Source organism: Aulonocara sp. 'chitande type north' Nkhata Bay, linkage group LG3 (assembly GCF_057382095.1).
Source record: "Aulonocara sp. 'chitande type north' Nkhata Bay isolate Kocher_YH1m ecotype deep benthic linkage group LG3, A_spYH_male_GT1.1, whole genome shotgun sequence".
Classification (NCBI taxonomy): Eukaryota; Metazoa; Chordata; class Actinopteri; order Cichliformes; family Cichlidae; genus Aulonocara; species Aulonocara sp. 'chitande type north' Nkhata Bay.
Genome location: NC_141346.1, coordinates 74554504 through 74575563, shown reverse-complemented (window position 1 = coordinate 74575563; position 21060 = coordinate 74554504). Strand labels below are relative to the sequence as shown.

Sequence of the window (21060 nt, the reverse complement as noted above, 5' to 3'; positions counted from 1 at the left end):
TCACCAGAGTGTCCAGCTTCATGCCGACCACAGAGCTAGCCCTCCTGATCAGTTTCTCCAGCCTGGATGAGTCCTTCTTTGCTGTGCTGCTCCCCCAGCACACCACAGCATAGAAAAGTACTCCAGCAACCACCGACTGGTAAAACATCCTCAGGAGCTTCCTGCAGATGTTAAAAGACCTCAGCCTCCTGAGGAAGTACAGTCGGCTTTGGGCTTTTTTATACAGGTGCTCTGTGTTGCATGACCAGTCCAGTTTATTGTCCACCCACAGCCCGAGGTACTTGTACTTGTTGACCACCTCCACCTCCTCCCCCTCTATCTGAACCGGCAGTGGACCTTCTCTGGACCTCCCGAAGTCCACAACCAGTTCCTTAGTCTTTGAGGTGTTGAGTTGCAGGTGGTTTGTGTGACTCCATGCGACAAAGTTCCTCACCAGACTTCTGTACTCCTCTTCCTGATCATCCCAGATACACCCCATGATGGCTGTGTCGTCTGCAAACTTCTGAATGTGGCATAATTCAGAGTTGTAGCAGAAGTCAGAGGTGTACAGGGTGAAGAGAAGAGGGGACAGCACAGTTCCCTGTGGTGCTCCTGTGCTGCTGACCACTGTGTCAGACGTGATGTCCTTCAGCCTGACGTACTGTGGTCTGTCGGTGAGGTAGTCGGAGATCCAAGCCACCAGGCAGGGGTCCACCTCCATCCTGTTCAGTTTTTCCTGAAGCATACAGGGCCGGATGGTATTAAAGGCACTGGAAAAGTCAAGAAACAGTATCCTGACCGTGCCTTTTCCCCCATCCAGGTGTGAGTGGGCTCTGTGTAGGAGGTACAGGATGGCATCCTCCACTCCGACACCCGCCTTGTATGCAAACTGTAGTGGGTCCTGGGCATGTTGTACCTGTGGTCGGAGGAGGTTGAGGAAGAGCCGCTCTAGAGTCTTCATAAGATGTGACGTCAGTGCCACCGGTCGGAAGTCATTCAGCTCATTGGGCCGGTTCTTTTTGGGGACCGGGACGATGCAGGATGTCTTCCATAGGGCAGGCACTCTCCCCAGTCGCAGACTGAGGTTGAAGACTCGTTGTAGCGGCTCCCCAAGTTCAGCAGCACACGCCTTTAGCATCCTAGGACACACCTTGTCTGGGCCTGCTGCCTTTCTGGGGCGAAGCTTCCTCAGTTGTCTCCTGACCTGATCCACTGTGACACTGGGAGATGTTTGGGAAGAGGGGAGGGGGGGAGATGTCTTGCTGCTGAGAGAGGGATTGGAGGAGGGGTGTGTCATGGTGTCAGGAAGGGGGGGAAGCGAGGGAGGTAGGAGAGTGGGGAGAGGACTCTGTAGTGAAGGTGAGGGTGAGGGTGGGGGGGTTGTGGGCTGGTCAAACCTGTTGAAGAAGTTGTTGAGTTCGTTTGCCTTCTCCACAGTCCCCCCACTGTGCTTTTCTTGGTGTTGTGGCCTGTGATGGTTTTCACACCATTCCAGACCTCCCTCATATTGTTCCTCTCCAACTTCTGCTCCACCTTCCTCCTGTAGGTGTCCTTTGCTTCCCTCAGGCAGCGTTTCACCTCCCGCTGTGCTGCCTTCATCTCCTCCTTCACTTTGCTCCTGAAAGCCTTCTTCTTCATGTTGAGGACAGCTTTGACTTCCTGTGTTACCCACGGTTTGTTATTAGGATAACACCGTACCGTCTTAGCAGGGGCGACCGTGTCCACACAAAAGTTGAGGTAGTCTGTAAGACAGTGTGTCGCCCCCTCTATGTCCTCACCATGTGGGCTCAGGAGCACATCCCAGTCTGTGGTGTCATAACAGTCCCTCAGAGCATCCTCCTTTTCTGGGGTCCATCTCCGGATGGAGCGCGTTGTGACAGGCTGCCTTTGGACGAGGGGTGTGTATTGTGGCTGTAGGTAAACCAGGTTGTGGTCTGACTTCCCTAGTGGGGGGAGGGGGGTGGCTCTGTATGCATCTCTCACATTAGCATACAGTAGGTCAATTGTCCTGTTGCTTCTTGTGGGACAATTCACAAACTGGTGAAAAGCAGCCAGAGTAGAGTCCAGTGTGGCATGGTTAAAGTCTCCAGATATAATAATGAAAGCCTCGGGGTTTTGTGTCTGAAGTCTTGCTGTGACTGTGTGTATTTTCTCACAGGCAGCTGTTGCGTCGGCCCTCGGAGGGATGTAAACACACACACAGATCACATGACTGAACTCCCGAGGTAGATAATATGGCCGCAAGCTAACAGCTAGCAGCTCCAGGTCCGGACGGCATACCGAAACTTTAACGAAGACATGTCCAGGGTTACAGTATCTGTTGTTAACGTAGACAATGAGTCCCCCACCTCTGCTTTTTCCGCTGGCCTGCGTGTCCCTATCGGCTCTCACGGGTGTGAAACCGCATAGGTCTACGTTAGCCTGCGGCGTTAGCTCGGTTAGCCACGTCTCCGTGAAGATAAACAAGCTGCACTCACGGTATAGTCTGTGGTTGTTCAGAGCGCACAGTTCGTCAATCTTATTCTGTAACGAGTTCACGTTGCCCATGATCACTGTCGGGATTGATGGTTTGAATCGCCTCCGGTGATCCGCTCTCCTCGCTCCAGCTTTGCAGCCTCTGTAGCTCCTCTTTAGCTCGGCCGGGATGTTGTGTCGCATGCCGGTCTGTCCCTTTGCTTTTAGTGCCAGCAGCTCCGCTCTCGAATAGATGAAGGAACTGGTTCCAGAAGTTTTAAAAAGTGCATTATCCATCTTGTATCGCTATATCTAAGAGGTATAAGTAGAGGAAGGTGAAAAAAAAGTTTGAAAAGCCTAGTCTAAAAAGTTAAAGTTAACAAAAAGGTGCGGTGTTGCAGAGCTACTTGGAAAGGCTGCCGTCACTCCAGCGCCATCTTGATGAAGTGATGCTGCTAAAGAAGAACATTTAATCGCACTAATGAATCAAGCATCTGTTTGTCTGTCAGTCTGTCAACAGTTCCTCTGATCGACTTCAGACTTGGTGGGTATTTTGTTTTTGCAGCGGTCAAAGTCGATCAGCGTGTTGCTTTGTCTGCTGTAAATCTGCCTGTACAAAGGGAAACATGCATGTTTTAGATGCAAACTCACAACATGGCTGCATTTTTGTGATTATGTGTATTTTATATTGATTTATTCTATTATGTTTTGTATATGAATCTTTACAAGTGTGTCGATACAAAGGCTTGATTAAAACAAAGGTCTCAGCTGTGCTGTTAGGGATGCTCTCATATTTGTTTCAAATGTAAGAAATCAAAGGATTTCAGGCTTTTCATCCTTTTTATTTGTTTGGTTCTAACAGCAGCTGGATAAAAACATGCAGGTGATGAATATAATTGTGTGATATTATGAGCATTGTGAATAAAGAAAGAGCAGAGATAGTAAAAAGGAAACAGGTGATGGACGTGAGATTTTCAGAACAAAAGCTCCTCAGTGAGACGATCACCTGGACACAAGGTCAGGCAGCTGGGACTCATCTAGAGAGCAAAATGGAAAAGTGATCTGTGCAGAACATCACTGTTGATTGCAGTTATTTACATCAGACTTCTTCTCTGAGATAAGAGCACCGTTTCTGGGAAAGATGACAGTATTTCCAGGCTGGATGCTGTTTGCAGGGAGAACTGAATGAAAGTCTCCTGCACCTCAGCGCTGAGGTCCACACCTGTGAACACAGATGAGGTCAATCTGCTGCAGCACGTAGAGCTTTACTGATCAGCAGGTTCAAAGGATTCAGCAGAGTGTAGAGTCAGAGCTAAATGCCACATCACCATAGAGTTTGTTAACAACAGCTTTCTTTGCCCTTTGTCTCGATGGACTGAATCAGGGATACTCGTCATACTTCACCTCAACCACGTCACTGAGAGACCCCAGCCTGACACAGCAGCAGAGATGATGAAAGCAGAAACAGCAAACAGATGCTTCAGTTGTGTTTCTCTCTGTGTGTGTGTGCTCACGCCCACTTGTGTGTGTGAACTTTCCACGTACCTCAGCTTGTTTCTCCAACATGAGCCATCAGGGCTGAAAAACATCACTAACACATGAATTCTTTCTCTTTTTGTTATCACCTGTGATCATGTGTCTCATGTTTCTGTCATTCACCAGTTCTTGTATAGTTACGTGTAACTAGACTTCTGTGGGACGTAAATGATTGTTTTGTATGCAGATCTGTACAAAGGATGGAAACACTTGATTACAAAGGAGATCTCAGCTGTGTTGTTGTGGATGGACTTCAACGTATTTGTTAAAAAAGAGAATAAAGCAAAGTGTTTTAGCTGTTTGGGAGTTTTTGTTTGATTCCATTCAGTTTTATTTCTATGGAGTCAAATAATAAGAAAGGCTCTAGAACAGCCCTGAGTTTGTCCAGGTGACACTCCTCTGAAGAACAAAGACAAAGAGGAAGAAGGGGACTCGTTTTCAAGTCTTGTTTCTTTCAAAATAAAAGCTGAAATGTTTTGGAAGCATGATAATATTTCAGCCAGGATGCCGTCTCCAAGGAGACCTGCACCTCAGCGCTGAGCTCCACATCACGCCCTGTGAAAGCACAGATATAAATCTGCTGCAGTGAGAAGAACTTTACCCAACACAAGTGTAGAAGTAGACATTTGACTTTACCTACAACCTGTTAACAACAAAGCTTTCATTGCCTCTGCTGTTGATGTCATGTAGGACTAATCATACTTCACATCAGCCATGCACACGTCAGAGGATCTCCAGGCTCTCAGTAATAAAGCCAAGCAGATGATGTGAACATAGCAATAGTAAAACATGCATCATAATCAGCTGTATGTGTCGACTATGTGGCACCTCAGTCTTGTTGGCATGAAGAAAAGTTGTGTAACATGTAGCATAAGGGCTGCAAAGACATCATGTAGACAGCAGTCGTCTGTTAGTCGTAACGTATCTCCTGTTAAAGAGTTAAATGTGCGTTCTCCATCTCTGTCCTCTCACAGCTCGCCGTACACCAACTCCAGCTGTGGTAACCGTGGCTGTGCCCATCAACACGCTGAAGCTGAGACGCCACCCGTCACTATGGCGACTCCAATAGGGTTACCTGTCAGCTGTGGACGCATGAAAGGAAAACAGCAGAAACACAGACATGTTTACTGGAACATTTCCTATTGACAGCTTTATGGAAAAGTGGGTTTAAACACTTTTCTATGTTTTATTTTGTTTATTTATGGATTTATTGTGAAAGGAATTTCAAAGGTTTAATTTGACCTTTCCCCTGTTTTTCATACAGACTGGAGACGAATGGATGGTGCTTTCTTTGTTTGTCTAAAGATAATGAATAAAACTCTACACACATCTTAAACCACCCTCCTTTCTATATATTTTGTTATATAAATGGAAAGTATATAAGACACAAACTGAGCTTATATGATACTAAGGACCCTGGAGGTCAGTCCACCTTTATAATTCAGCACAGCCTGGAGTCTCTTAGTCAAGCTTGTTTGTGTTTTCTGTGAGGAAGTTTTCAGCAGCAGCTCTTTTCTTGGATGTTGGTTCCCTTTGTTTCCATCCTCTGTTAAGATGTTTCAGTAATGTTGAGGTCTGGGGAGGCCAATCCATGGCTGACGTCCTGTGATGCTGCATTAGCAGTTTGTTCATAGTGAAAAATGAAGCCACTGCCAATCAGACATTTGCACAGTGGATCAACTTCTGATGGTACTGTCCTGAATTCCACACCTATAATATGTTTGCACATACTGATGAATATGTGCAGCTGATTTTCAGTCCAGTTCCTGTGTGACAGACGCCAGTCTTTCTGCCTGTGTCCTTCCTTAACAATAGAGCCATCCTTCCACTGAGACTGTTTCTGATGAGGCTTCACTGAGCAGTAGATGGATCCCTCAGCTCATCTAATCGTCCTATTTCTAACACATGACTGTCAGAAACTGTTAATCTGCTGCAGCTCTTTAACTCCTCCACTTCTTTTTTTGTAATCTCTTAGTTTCCTCATCTTTAAGGTGGCACTGCACACCAGATCCAAAGTCAACATGCTGTTATATAATGGAGTTGAACCTGTAATGGAGTTTGATTTAAACCAATCAGCAATTAAGTGAATGATGATGAGCAAAGATGGTGGAGGTGGTGGATGAAGACCCGGACAGCTGTGGTTGGCTCCTTGTATAGAGCAGAGTGAGGTTGTGTTTGCACATTATTATAAAACCATGTTCACCATATATTTTAGCTGCAGACAATAACATGATTTCTTTGCTGTGGTGATTTTATTCCACTTTGGTAAAATGGAAAACCATCATTTCTTGCTGTAATTCACACATTATTCCAAGAGCCTCAACACGAGCCTTGTAGTCCGACCATATATAGACAAATCAATAGTTGTGTTTGTAACAGCTCATGAACATGAATCGTTCCACATTACTTTAAAATCATTGTAAACTAAACTGGAATAAATGAGTGTTTATATATAGTTTTGTCTCAGCTGTTCATACACAGTGTTTCAGTTCTTATCAGAGTCCCACCGTCTCACTGTGGTGAACCTTTAGCTCTGTTGTAAGCGTGTTGTTAGACCAGGTTTCCCTCATTTAAAAATAATCTCTCATTAGAAATGGACATGATGTCTAAGACATAGAAATGCTTATTATGGGTTCACTTGATGTCACTGAAAAGATGCACATGGGTAACGTGCAGGCCATCCTGCTCCGAGGTTTATCTCCTCACCTCGAGTCTGCGACACTCTCTCCGTGTCCTCTCAGATAAGGGCGCGCACATTTCTGCACCATCTTCTAAATTACAAAGAGCGATTCACAAAACAGAAGCTCACAAAACACTGTGACCAGGAGATATTTTATTTTGTATTCTTATGATCACAGTTATAATTAGAAGTATCAATCATTAATCATTTACCATTGTGGAATCTGATGACAGTATAATCTTTGTTTTATATCTATGGTAATCTGAGTAAAGATTAATGTATGCATATTATCATCATTGTAATCAAGTCTCAAATGGTATCCACAGCATTGTATTCACCGTCCATAACTGGAGGGTCTAGCAGGACCTTGTTCTAATTCATTTGCAGGCCTACATCAGAACATGCACATAGAGAGTTATGTAAACACGCACGTTCACCCTTATTTACACAGGGAGGTCATGTCAGGACATTCTCTAGTTGGACACACAGGCTCACCGAACTGCACAACATGACATGTCACACACTTGGTTTTCTCTAAAGTATCATCTGATGTTTGTATAAGGAGAACTTTGGACTATGGGGAGACTGTTATCATTTCCAGTAAGGTCTAACTGTGTGATGTTATATAAGGATGGGGAACGGTCCACTCTTTTGGAGATCTGTGGCTGTACGCTTGTCTTCCCATGCTTCTGTCTTAGAAGCATGTAATAAAATCACTATGTTTGTCACCTACACGGACTCGGCTGTTTTTCCTTCTTACCCAAACTGAACCAGACGTAACAACACTCATCACAAACCAAAAATGGCTCCACTGAGTGTCAAACTGTCACCAGAATTTACTGATAATCTAAAGACTCACAGAACTCATTTTGTCTCATTGTGTCTTAGTTTGAGACATAAGTGCATGATCATAATACTGTGTAGTTAGATGAGACAGAGCTGATGCTTGCTCTTAATTATCCTCTTCATGTTTCCCGAGCCTCAGCAGTGGAAGCTACCATGGATAGAAAGACTATGACTCATCTTAAATCTCAAATCTGTGTCTCCAAAGAGCTGCTGATGTGTCCGATATGATCCACAAGCTTAAACTAGGATTATAAGTGTGTGCAGTGATGTGTGTGAAACCTCTGAGGACTCACACGTGTGTGCTTCAGCCCACACACACATATGAAGCACTGCGACCTCACACAGAAGTGTTTTACACATCCAACCTGAATCCTGATCATTTCTACAGTTTATTAAGTTCAGCTTCACCTGAACATCAGTGATGAAGCTGCTCTGACTCCATCACAGCTCACAGCTGTTGGAATGAGTCAAACAATGAAGAAGGTTCAGAAACAGCTGATGATTTTACAGAAACATGATGCAAACATGAAAATGGACACATGATTTTTTATTAACAGACACCGTTTATGTTTCACTGTGCATGACGTCATCAACACTGACACCAGGGGGCGCTCATCACCAGCCTGAGGAAGTGTGATAATGGGGGGAGACGCAGTGTTGTGTGTACTGCAGTCGGACAGAAGGAAAAACTTCCTCCTGAAAACATTTTCATCCTTCCCAAAAGTGTTTGAGTCAAATGTTACAAATATATAAATACAATAAAACACAGGGTCTTACATAAAATTAGTGATGCAGTTGTGCACTGAGCACCTTTCCAATGTTCCTTCCTCAGATGAGTCCAGCTGCTGAACACATTAACATCTGTATGTAAATGTAGCCGAGAACCAACCTGAGCACTGCTGGGAAAATACAAAGGCAACCATCAAAGTGCTGTATTATCTTATTTATTCTGAATGTTGACTTAGATCCACACCACGATTTATGAAACTATAGAACTAAAATAACAACAATCGTCTGCTTCTTTAAAATTTCTTTCATTACATCAAACCAGTGAAAACTGAGAAAAACAAAGAGCTGTTAGCATGTTCAGACCAACTTTGAGACAGAGACTGTAAAGTTCTGCACTTTAAATCCTGCCTGTGTTCCTGCAAATGATTCACACTGAAAGTATCTTAGTTTAGTATTGAGTGAGCCACAAAGCAGCCTGATAGCTTTAAAACAGGAAAAGTAAATGAAATTGACAGTTTCAGTGTAGCTGGATCTATTATTGGGGGGTCATGACCCCCGTAACCCCGCCTGGTCCTGAGGTCAAATCCACCATCTTTGTTTCAGAGCTTCATGTTCTCCCGTGTTTGTGTGCGTCCTCTCCGGTACTCCGGCTTCCTCCCACAGTCCAAACACATGCAGTTAGTGGGGTCAGGTTAGCTGTGAGTGGTTGTGTCTCTGTGTTATTCCACCTTAATCAATGACTTCCTGTTAGCATGAAGTGCTTCTGTAGGACTGATGTCATTTTCATGGTGTTGGGGGAAAACTCTGTAAAAGACCCAGGAGAAATAAAGACACAATGAGACAAAGTTACTTTCTTTATCAAACGTGTACACGGGTGAGCTGCTAAGAACAACTCACACCATGCACAGTGGCTTGGTAATTTTTATAGGCACAGAGCACAGAGACAGTGAGAACAGGATAACAAATAATAAACAGATAAAATAAAACAACTCCATATATGGTGCTAGTCTCGTCAGCAGAGAGCTAGGGAAGATAAAACAATCTAAAACAATATGTCCCAGAAACAAGATGTGTTTGCTGGGAAAGTCTAAAAAGATAATTCTAAACTAATCTAACCATAGACAAAAGGGCATGCTTGCACATTTAAAAGAAGGTAAAGAAACATAGAATCATTTTTCCTGTAACATTCCCTCCTGTTTTAACTTATTTTAAATGTATACAACAATTGTCTGTGAAGGTTATTTATTAAGTATCTTAAGCAATTTTTTAATTTTCAAAATGTCAGCATAGCAGAAATGGAAGTCATTTGATTAAAACAAAATAAAATAATAAAAAGAAAAAGAAAATCATAGTAAATGAAAATCATAGTAAATGAAATAACAAGTGGAATAAACAGGAAAAAATAATAAAACGAAAACTACAAAAAATAAAAGGATGAAAACTAAAATGAAAACTTTGTATTTAAAAATGATGAAAACATCATATGTAAAATGAAAACTTCAAAAAAAATACAAGGATGAAAACCTTATACTTAAAATGATGCAAACCTTAAATTGAAAACTTTATATGTAAAATAATGAAAACTTCATATTTAAAGGTTTAGACAGCCGGAGCGCCTCCATCGTGTCCCATCTCCGTGACCAGTCCACGTTGTTCGTCTGTCGACAGCCCACACACTAGGTGTGTGGTCAAAGACCAAGGGCGTTAAATTCGAGTCTTGGCCAACGTTCTAGAAAGCGACCCACGGTGGTGGGGCCCGATCGAGGTGGACCAGACCCGGCGACACCGACCAGGTAGATACAGACACACTGACACAATCTTGCGTAAAAGCGTATTTTAAATTCAGGGAATTTAAAATAGCGAAAGTAGCTCGTCGCGACTGGAAGCTCCCCACCTCTGTGGGTTTAAAGTAGCTCGTCGGCTGGTAGCTTGGAGCTCGTCGACTGGAAGCTCCCCACTTCTGTGGGTTAGGTTTGGAGCTCTGGGTAGCTCCCCCAGCTGGGTCAAGGGAATAAGTAGCTCGTCTACAGAAAGACTGGCAGCTCCCCTTATGATAAGGGTTCCGATCGCGCGAATAGGTGTGAATGTGAATGTGTGTGTGTGTGTATTGTTTTAATTAACGGAGAAAGCTGACTTTTCACGGTCCGATAAGAGACTGAGCTGCTCCTACTGTGTTTTTCTTTTACTGCTATTCACTGACGTGCTGGTGAGTTGAGAGAACGGTCGAGTTCCGTCTCGTAAAGTTCACACCGCTTTTGGAAATAGTCCGAAAGTAGAAGGGCGTGTGAGCAACCACTCTCATCTCTAATACCAGCGAAGGTGATAGCAGCTGTATCGTGTATATATTACTTAAACAAAAATAAGTAAATACATAAATAAGATGGGTAATCAAGCAAGTGAAATTAAAACTCACTCCTGCTGACGAGCAGTGGTGAGAAAAGAAAAGTCCAGACGCCGGACAAAAACAATGTCTGTAAACTGAGAGATTTAAGAAAACAAAATATAAACAGTCAGAAGAACAGAACTCAACTGCCAGTTTAGTAAAACCAGAAGACGAGACACTGTGCAGTTCCCACAATCCTTTTAGTAAACCATCACTCATTCCTGCAGCCGCATGTGCAGCAACACCCATATCAGGAAGAACTTAATAATCCCTTATTAAGTGAAAACTAGAGATCAAAGTAGTTTGAAGTAGTTTAAAAGGGTTGAAAACAGACCCCACTGAGTAGATATAAATATAAAAAGTACGAAATAAAGATGAACAAAGGGAAAATTACAGTAGAAATTATCTTTAGAGTATTTGAAATTAATAATAGCAAGGATAACAACCTGTAAAGTGATATTAACAATGAAACACAGTTGGCATGATGACCATGCCCAGCATGTATAAAATGTATATAAAGCAAATAATTCACACGAAAATATTTTAATAAAATAAATAAAGTATATTAAGACTGTGTCACTGTTCAGCCAAGGACAGTGTGTGAAAAGGTAACTGTCTCCACCCTGGGAAAAGGATGATTCTGCAGGTCATCTGAAGCCCTTGATGGATACAAAATAAAATATGAATAATATATTATAATAGACCTGCCTGGTCCACCATGCAACAGAGAGAACAAATGTGACCGCAGATTGGGTGAATTCTAAATTATCTGTTTGCTGAATAAGATGATCCTAACTAACAAATTGGCTCAGTAGTAGTATAGTGGTACACACTGATAAAATATTATAATATGCTATTGCTGTTATATAAGACAAAGAGGATAATATTAACAATGCCATAATATTAATATGAAGAGGCACCTTAATCGGTTATGATGTGAGGTGGATAATTGTTAAGCAGTAGTCTGCATCAAGCTTAAGGTTTGCTGAAACTCAGTGTAATGACATGTGAGATGAAGACAATACGGAGAATAACTAAACTAATGAAGTGCATAGAGGCACTTGACCAGCTTGAAACTTATCATCCTAGAATGACACATTGCTGAGATATAGAGCACACCTACAATAACAACCAATAAGCAAAACCCTGTAGACAACAGCTAAAACTACAGGATTGAGAAGCTGAATTAAATATGTAGACACTGCTCAGCTGATGAGCATGTTCCACATTTTCTTTTTCTTTTTTGTTTCTTTTAGAGCAGAAGCTGCTGTAACACACCCAAAGAAAGACTCTAGGTCTGACCAACCGTTTCAGTCATGGCCAAAAAGATGTCAGTCAATAAAATTCTAAAAGATAAAACAGTCCAGTGTCCCACTTAAGAATTGTATAAAAACACACAGTCCCAAGGCCAGAGCCAGCTATGCCACACAGCCAAGTTGCACTCCACATGTTGCCTTTAACAGGGTTAGAAGTTGTCCTTGGAGACCCACCACCCTGCAAGCATATAGTCAGTGGTCACTCAAGCCTCTGCAACCCTGCTGCCTTTAGGCTGTGGCATATAATAGGCCCTGGACTGCACAGAGAGACAAAACGACACACCTAATATAAAATTCATAGGGCAAAACCCATCCATCCCAAACATATCTGATTTCATCACATTACATACCTGCACAGAGAGACAAAACAACACAGCAGTGTTTGTAGTGTGGGCTATAAGTAGACCAGTGTATCAGTGCAATCAAGTACACCTGCCTCTAATTAGTCCAACCCCATTCCAGCCATTGGCTCACCAAAAATGTGACACACACAAAACCACTCCCAACCCAGTGGAACTTCACACAATAATATGGAGCTGAATTAACACAGGCACATTAGTCTACCATGTTACAAGCTGCATGCTATTAAAAGCCAACATATGCAGACTTCTGCCTTGTTCGGGTGGCAGCATTTTTCTTTTTTCTTTTGTGTCCTGACACGTTTATGTTTTTTGTTTTTGTTTGATTATTTTGTTGGTTTTGGAAACGAATTTAAACAAACTTGTGACAATACTTGAGAATCACAGTGACACATAGTGATTAGGCATATGATTGAAAAATGCGTAGGTTTAGAGCTGTGAGCTATGAGCTGTGAGGAATGCAAAGTTAAATATATATATTTGTATAAATGGGAAACAACCCTAACTTGAAAGTTTGAAATGTGTGAGATCCATGAATTGTTTGAAGAACTAGAAATTACCTAAAAATGCCTTAAGTGAAAATGTAGAGTTGCATCTATTCTCCCAAACAAAAAAAAAAAAAAAAAAAAAAGAAAAGGAGAAGAAGCATTCTGTAACTTAAAAATAAGGCTGACGTGTTGACAACAGACTAAAACACTAATCCGCAGGTGGCTATCAGGAACAGAGAGGCGAGCAAAGTCACAAACACCAAGGCTGCAGACAGCCACGCAGAAACAGCAGATAACATAGAGACAACGCCTGCTAGAACCGTGGAGAGGAAGGTCACTTCACACGAGATTGTAGGAGTAGGCCACAGAGAAATAATGCAAAACAGTTTTGAGGCAGCCACTTAAGAACTTATTTGACCTTACAGCACAGGCCGAAATTGTGTAGGTTACGCAGTAACCACAGATAGTAGGATAATAGAAGCAAAACCCCTTTCTTCTTCATGTTCTGCACAGAGCGCTGAGCTGATAGCTGTGATTTGCGCATGTGAAATACACAAAGATAAACAAATAACCATTTATATAGACAGCCAGTATGTTTTCTCTGCTGTGCATCATTTTGCAAAGCTCTGGCAAAACAGAGGAATGATTACACCAACCGGTAAACCAGTCCAGCATGCCAGCCTCTTACAACGCCTCTTTCATTGCTACAGGCAATAACTTTGCTGACAGAGCAGCAAAATAGGCGGCACAACAGGCAAACATCACATTGATGGCAGTAAACACACATCAGATTCCACTGGATGTGTTGAAAAATGAACAAAAAGCAGCAAGCACAGCAGAGCAGGCAAAATGGCTAAAACACGGTGCAGTTCTGACAAACGACTTAATGATGTGTTATGGCAAGCCAGTGTTGCCAAAATTCCTCCACAAAATGGCGGCATTAGTGACTCATGGCTGTACGCATTTGTCAACGGGGGGACTGACCAGTATTGTCAACTCTCATTTCTACACTGTAAATTCTACACTGTAAATTCTACACTGTAAATTTTGAAACCTCAGCAAAACAATTTGTCAGAACATGCATGACGTGTCAAAAATATAATGCTCAGGGTAACCTGCGACCACAAAGAGGCCGTTTTCCAACTCTGCCTCATCCTTTTCACACAATTCATATGGATTTTATTGAACTAAGCGAATGTCAAGGGTCAAAATACGCCCTAGTGGTTATAGACGTGTTCTCAAAGTGGCCGGAAATCTATCCAGTGAAAAAGGCAGATGCAATTTCAGTAGCAAAGTGCCTGTGCAATCACTTCATACCCACATATGGCATCCCAGCTTTGATACGGTCAGACAACGGCACTCATTTTGTAAATGATGTCATCACTAAGGTCTCTGAAGCACTCGGTTTCAGCATAAAACACCACTGTGCTTATCACCCTCAGAGCGCAGGCCTTGTAGAGAGAACTAACGGCACTATAAAACAAAGGCTCAGGAAATGCATGGCAGAAACAGGAAGGCCGTGGCCTGAATGTTTGGGTTTAGTGAAAATGTGGATGCGCTTAACACAAGGCTCCCATAAACTAACTCCATTTGAAATCATTCATGGCAGGCCGTTTCCACTGCCTATTACCAGTCAACCAATAGACAAAGCAATCAGAGAAAACACATTAGCAGAATGGATGTCTAAGCTGTTAGAAAACAAAGAGATCATTGTACATAATCAACAACCTGATGATGTTTCTCCAGTGTCTTGCAGACTAAAGCCCGGTGACTGGGTTCTGATCAAGGTGCTCCAAAGGAAAAACTGGAGCACACCCAGGTGGGAGGGGCCATACCAAGTCCTCCTCACTACACCGACCGCTTGCAAAATTGCGGAACGACCATCCTGGATCCATCAGAGTCACTGCAGGCGAGTCAGTGAAGCCATCTAAACACAGCTGACGGCAGGCTTGCCCGCTTGTTGTGATCTCGCCCGGTGGAGGGGTCAGCTTTCCTGGCCGGGGGGTCTACTCGCGACAGGAGGGTGTGTTCCGTCGTCATGAGGTGGTGGCTCTTATCAACTGCAGCGGCCCTGACCATGGCCGGGCTCCTCACCTTTGCTTCCGTGAGGGACAACAAGTCACGCAATATGAAGAAAAGGCAGACACTGTATGACAAAGGAAAGTACACCAAGTTTCCCCATGGATACGCCACTAACTTCTGGTGGCAGTTTATGAACACTACAGCTCACTTGAATAACAAAACTGACTGCTATGCATGTACCCATATGCCCCTATCCTCGCAGACGTCTGGCCTGTGGCCGTACAGCATACCTGAAGATCGCAGTTGGTGCCTGTTGGGCCTGGCAACACATCCAGGCTATGGTACTCTTTGGTCCAAGGCCAACTACAGCATCCCAGCAAAAGCAACCTGGAGGTCATCATCACTCACAAATGTGAACTGTTCCGGACAGACCTACCTACTGACCTGGCCCCAAGTCTCAGACCCACTGCCTGATGTAATTCTACTGAACAAACTGAATGCATCACAACTGCCAGTATGTGTGATGAACAATGGCTCGCGGGCAGTGGGGGAGCTGCCTACTCACCTATGTAAGCACATATACACTTTCTGCCCACCAAGGAACGAGAGGAAGTGTATGGCCTGTTCAATCAACGCCACCTGTGCCAGTAACACGACGCTGATGGGCCTAAACTGTCGCTCCGACTACAGCTACCGAATGCCACTACAAACAAAGACTCAGTACCAGACAGGATGTGCACGGACGGCACCCAGCAGCAGAGGAACCAGAGTTTTGGCTGACTGGTACTTCCTATGTGGCAACAAGGCTTATCTGTCACTCCCTGAAGGTTGGGGAGGTCTGTGCGCCCTGGTGGAATTATCAGATCACGTTTTCTTCATGCAAAGTGTTGCACATCACCCAAGCAGCCGGCAGAGACGTGAAGTGGACATCACCTCCCCCAATTCTTTCGGCATTACCGTGGACACTGGAGTGCCGGGAGAGTTTCGCATCTGGGGAGGAGGAGTGAAATTCTTACAGAGCTTGATCCCCGGCATTGGAGTTGCCGAGGTGCGGGATCACGTGGAAATCAACCGATATGCTCTGCTACGACACATCAACTTGACTAAGACCCTGGGAACCGCCTTAGCAGGAGAACAGCAGGCCATCAGAACGATGGTGCTGCAGAACAGACTGACACTAGACCTGCTAACAGCATCACAAGGAGGAGTTTGCAAGCTGATCGGGGAAACATGTTGCACTTTTATCCCTGATGGATACGAAACTGGAGGAGACATTTATGAAGCTTTGCAGAATTTGACCGCTCTGCAAAAATATGTCACTGAACACACACCTGGAGCAGCTACAGCACAAGGCTGGCTGGACTGGCTGTTCAGCGGTTCATGGCTGGCTGCTGTAGCAAAGCCATTTTTTCTTCTAGGTCTCATCATGATAGCACTGCTCATATTAGTGTTGTGTGTGTTGCCATGCCTAAGAGTAATGATTTCACAGATGATAACAACTACAATGACTGCTTATGTTGCCGTGCCTCAAGAAGAACAACATCCCGTTGCAATTCTGTTAGAGGAGAACTTGTACTAGCTGCTAATAAATGACGTGGTGATTAAAAATGACTTGTCAAGTGATCATGCACTGATTAAAACATTAGTAGGTTATGCAAGTTTTCATGCTTTTATTTTTTGAAGTCTTGACTTTTAAACATAAAGTTTTTCATTTTTATAACGTTTTCATACTCTTATTTTTTTGAAGTTTTCATTATTTTACATATAAAGTTTTCAATTTAAGGTTTGCATCATTTTAAAATATAAGGTTTTCATCCTTGTATTTTTTGAAGTTTTCATTTCACATATTAGGTTTTCACCATTTTTAAATATAAAGTTTTCATTTTACTTTTCATCCTTTTATTTTTTGTAAGTTTTCGTTTTAAAATATAAGGTTTTTATCCTTTATTTTTTGTAGTTTTATTATTTTTTCTTGTTTATTCCACTTGTTATTTCATTTACTATGATTTTCATTTACTATGTTTTTCTTTTTATTATTTTCTTTTGTTTTATTCTTTAGAACAAATGACTGCCATTTCTGCTATGCTGACATTTTGAAGATTTTGGAAATTAAAAAATTGCCTAAGATACTTAATAAATAACCTTCATAGACAATTGTTGTATACATTTAAAATAAGTTAAACAGGAGGGAATGTTACAGGAAAAATGATTCTATGTTTCTTTACCTTCTTTTAAATGTACAAAGATGCCTTTTGTCTGCCCTTTGCCTATGGTTAGATTAGTTTAGAATTATCTTTTTAGACTTTCTCAGCAAAGACATACTGTTTTGGGACATATTGTTTTAGATTGTTTTATCTCTCACAGCCTTCTCCCAGCTCTCTGCTGACGAGACTAGCGCCACATATGGAGTTGTTTATTTTATTTGTTTTGTATTTTCTTATCCTGTTCTCACTGTCTTTCCTATAAAAATTACCAAGCCACTGTGCATGGTGTGAGTTGTTCTTAGCAGCTCACCCGTGTACACGTTTGATAAAGAAAGTAACTTTGTCTCATTGTGTCTTTATTTCTCCTGGGTCTTTTACAGAGTTTTCCCCCAACAATATGTTTGTTACAAAGTTGTATTTACAGCAGAGAAGCTGAGTTAAAGACTGAAAACTATTCAAAGTCTCTTTGAATTGAAGCGTTTAACATTCTTTGTGTTTATTCTGCATTGACTTCATTATATGGTGTAAACGTCTGTTACAGGCTTAAATATAAAGTTGGAAAAATGTAACTGCAGCTATTGATCAAGTAATTGTGATTAATCAGGATTAATGACAGAAGATTGTGTCATTAATTAGTCATGTTTTAATCTACTGACAGCACTAGTGTTCACTCTGGTGCCTCCAACTGTTTTACGCCCTTTCAACACCTTCGTGGTCAAAAGTGTACACGCACAAAATCTACAATAAAACCCTCACGCAGCAATAGGACAGACACACAATCCATTTATCTCTGTGTCTCAAACACACACACGTGTATTCAAAGCCTCGATTTGTTCATATTTCATCTGTTGTGTTTTTATCTTCAGCGTTTTCAGTGTTGCTGCATTTACACCAAAAATGTTTCCATTGATGAATCAGATTGATTTGAATGTGTTTCATCCATACAAATCCCTCCCTGGTGGTCACATGACTCTATAACATAACAGGAGTCATGTGACAAGAGTTTCATGCTGTAAAATGTCACAATGGTTGAATGTGGTGGAGTAAAAATGTGAGATGTCAGCTACTTTTCTTCAATATGAAATGTTTGCAGGGCCTGACAGGAAGTGGACGGACGCTCTGATCACTTCCTGTTTGCTGAAGTGGGTTTTCAGTTGTTTAGAAACCAAAGGCTTGTTTTAAAAGACAGTTTAAATGGGACTGAGGGAACGACGTGTTTGTAGTTTATATCCAACAACATCAAGCAGTTTAATCAAAGAGTTCATGTTACTAACAGCTCACCTCTCTGCAGCAGACACAGGCTGCACTTTAAAATCAATGAAGCGACCAGCAGACGCATCACTCTGTAAGGACACAGAGCTGGGTGGTTTCTGATTGACGCTAAAAGTAAGTGAACATGAAACATGTGTCACATCCAATGTGTCCAATACATTACATAAAAAGTATAAATAAAGTATAAATTGTTAAATAGTAAAAGCTGATTACTGATACATGTCAGTATTAAAATTTCAAACATTTTAATACTGACATGAACTTACTTTTCGTCAGATGACTTTTTTTGCCCTAAATTACGAAAGAAATGCTTCACCCGTTTGCTCTTAGAGGACACAGAGCTGGGTGGAGGTCCAGGCGGGTTCCTGTGAATAATGATGCAGCAGTGATGTGAGTGCTGAGCTGTGACATGGAGAAGAGTCATGGACAGTTAGAGATGGTCATCTCACCTCTGAGCTTTGGTCTGACTCTCATGTTCCCCACACAGAGTGCTTTTAGAGGGAGGGACTCCCTCCTCTCTGTCCTCACACTGATCCATGCTGCTCAATTCAGCTCACACACACTTTCTACCTGCAGAGGAAACACAAATCATTCATGTGCACATCAGCTGAAATCCTCCTTTCATCATGTGTGCTGTCCAAATACCAGCTGCTTCTTTCCTGCTTCATCTCAGTGTCAGCTGGATGCAGTCAGACAGCAGTGTGAGGCAGAGGAAGCTGCCATCAGCTGCTCTGCTATCAGTCCACTAGATGGAGCCTGAAGCACACACGATGCATTCACTGACACACACTGAGTCACTGTGACTGGAAGCTTCAGTCAGTCCAACACGTGTGAACAACATTTTAAACATTTCAGCTGATCCAGGATTCAAAGAGGATCAGCAGAGTTAAAGCTTCACACTAATTCTTGCTGCTGAGTTTGCAGAGAACTGCACACACACTGATTCACTGCTAATGAGAAGCTTCTTCCATCCAGTAATTCATCATCCATCAGCTCTGCTGCTGCTCACAGTCCTGGACTCTGATCACAAACTAAAAGCAGCTTTTTAACTCGTGTCTGTAAGAACTCTTAGTGTTAGCTTAGCGTTAGCTTAGCGTTAGCATGCTGTGTGGCTAGCTTAGCGTCAGAGCTCTGCAGGTGTCTCGTGTGTAAATATTAATCACAGTGACAGTAAAGGAGGTAAAGGGCTGTGACGTCATCACGTACGCTGCGTCCTCTGTGGGCTCTGAGTGAACTCAAAGTACAAACTACAAGTACACAAACACGAACGTAGCTCAGAGTGGCGGACACACTCGGCCTCGTTGGTCCAGCTGTGAGTCCGTTACCGTGAACTATGGAGCGGCAGATTTGTGCTGAACTAAGCTGCACACAGCTGATGTTAGCCAGGAAACATTACACACTGACTTTAATGGAGAGACCGGAAATACAAACACACACAGTTTGTTGTGTGAAGAAATCAAACACGAGCTGAACAAACAGTAAAGTTCCTAAAGACAAACTGTTAAAGGAGGAAACAAAGCAAACTTACAGTTTCTTCACACACCAACAACAAGCTCCACTCCACACCTGGACACTAAACACGGACACACAGGTGAGCTGCTTCCTGGAAGGAGGCGGGGCTCCACCTGAAACTCAGCACAGGTGGGAGGGGCTCAGCTCTGTGTGTGCTGATGTGTTAACTTTAAAAATATGCCGTCTGACTGCTCAGACTGAGTCAGAGTAAAGTTCACATGCTGACGTGTGGAGACATGAAACCTTGTTGTAGCTGCAGGTGTGAACACACTGATCCCAGATCAGCTCTGCTGTATTTGTAACATGAACATTTCTGCTGCAAAGCTTCAAATGTTCAGCATGTTTCTCTGTTTCCAGTCTATAGATCCAGTCACACTTTCTACCTTCACCTGTGCAGTAAAGACTGAGAGCAGAGCTGAAACCAAGCGTCCAATCAGTGAGCAGCATCAACACCTGAGCTTCATTCAGACTCTGTTATTGAAGATGTTGTTGGTACAAAGTTCATCTGCTGCTCACATGAATCCATGAAAGATTTATTTCACTGAATGTTTCTTCAAAGCTCATTTCAACCTGTTGAAGTCATGAATGAAAGTGCAGACTGAGAGTGGATCACATGATGTTTGAGGTGTGTCATGTGACATGTTCAGTATTGTCACACATGTCTAGATTGTCCCTGATATCATAGCTGCTCAAACACTGATGATTATATTTGAAGAATTATTCCTGATGGCAGCAAAGTTTGAATGGAGCTCTCTGTCTGTGCTGATTTGTCGCCCTCTGGAGGTCAAAGCACAAACTGCATGATGTCACTGTAACCACCACAGTGACAGGAAGTGTTTTTATGACTGAAACACTGAAATGATGCTAACGGCTGTCGTTAGGCTCACTGACAGCAGTGCTGATGTGTTCATGTCAAACACTGGCTCAGGTCAGACTCCTTCATCCTTCTCCAGCGTGAGGCCGCCCTCAGACCCACAGGAGCTCTGACCTTTGACCTCCTGACCCTAACCATTTTAGTCTTGTTGCATCTTTAAATGCAAATCCATCCAAACTGTAGCCAAGCAAAAGAAGCTGGAAGCTGTTCTATGAATGATGTTGTTGAAGGAGCTTGGAAAGAAAAGCGTCTGGACTTCTTTAAGTTGTTTGAAGAGGGACATGGACATCTTAACGCCCACTCACATCCTGGGACATTTGATCACAGGAAATCACATGATAGCGTGGGGCTAGATCTCACAATGGGTTCACCCAAAACCTTGGCTGATTGAGACCCACACCCGTTC

At 42.8% G+C, this 21060-nt stretch overlaps 3 protein-coding genes across 4 annotated transcripts in view; 2 read left to right on the top strand and 1 right to left on the bottom strand.

Annotated features, from left to right (window-relative positions):
- Window positions 1–21060, top strand: part of LOC147337013 (protein NLRC3-like) — a 504309-nt gene that overhangs the window by 269626 nt on the left and 213623 nt on the right. The gene's annotated exons all lie outside the window — the stretch shown is intronic.
- Window positions 8424–19865, bottom strand: LOC147337020 (uncharacterized). 2 transcript variants are annotated; one of them, XM_086285715.1, is made up of 5 exons: window positions 19797–19865; window positions 18718–18838; window positions 18535–18633; window positions 18278–18376; window positions 8424–9028 (listed from the first exon to the last, which is right to left on the bottom strand). In XM_086285715.1, the coding sequence occupies exons 2-5, from the start codon at window positions 18804–18806 to the stop codon at window positions 8944–8946; spliced, it is 372 nt and encodes a 123-aa protein (XP_086141841.1). In that variant the 5' UTR covers window positions 18807–18838; window positions 19797–19865; the 3' UTR covers window positions 8424–8943. The 2 variants fall into 2 exon arrangements, with proteins under 2 accessions (XP_086141841.1, XP_086141842.1); XM_086285716.1 differs by lacking the exon at window positions 19797–19865 and adding an exon at window positions 18914–19052.
- Window positions 13924–16530, top strand: LOC147337021 (uncharacterized). The gene has a single exon (XM_086285714.1). It carries the CDS (start codon window positions 14809–14811, stop codon window positions 16369–16371), a length of 1563 nt encoding a protein of 520 aa, XP_086141840.1. The 5' UTR covers window positions 13924–14808; the 3' UTR covers window positions 16372–16530.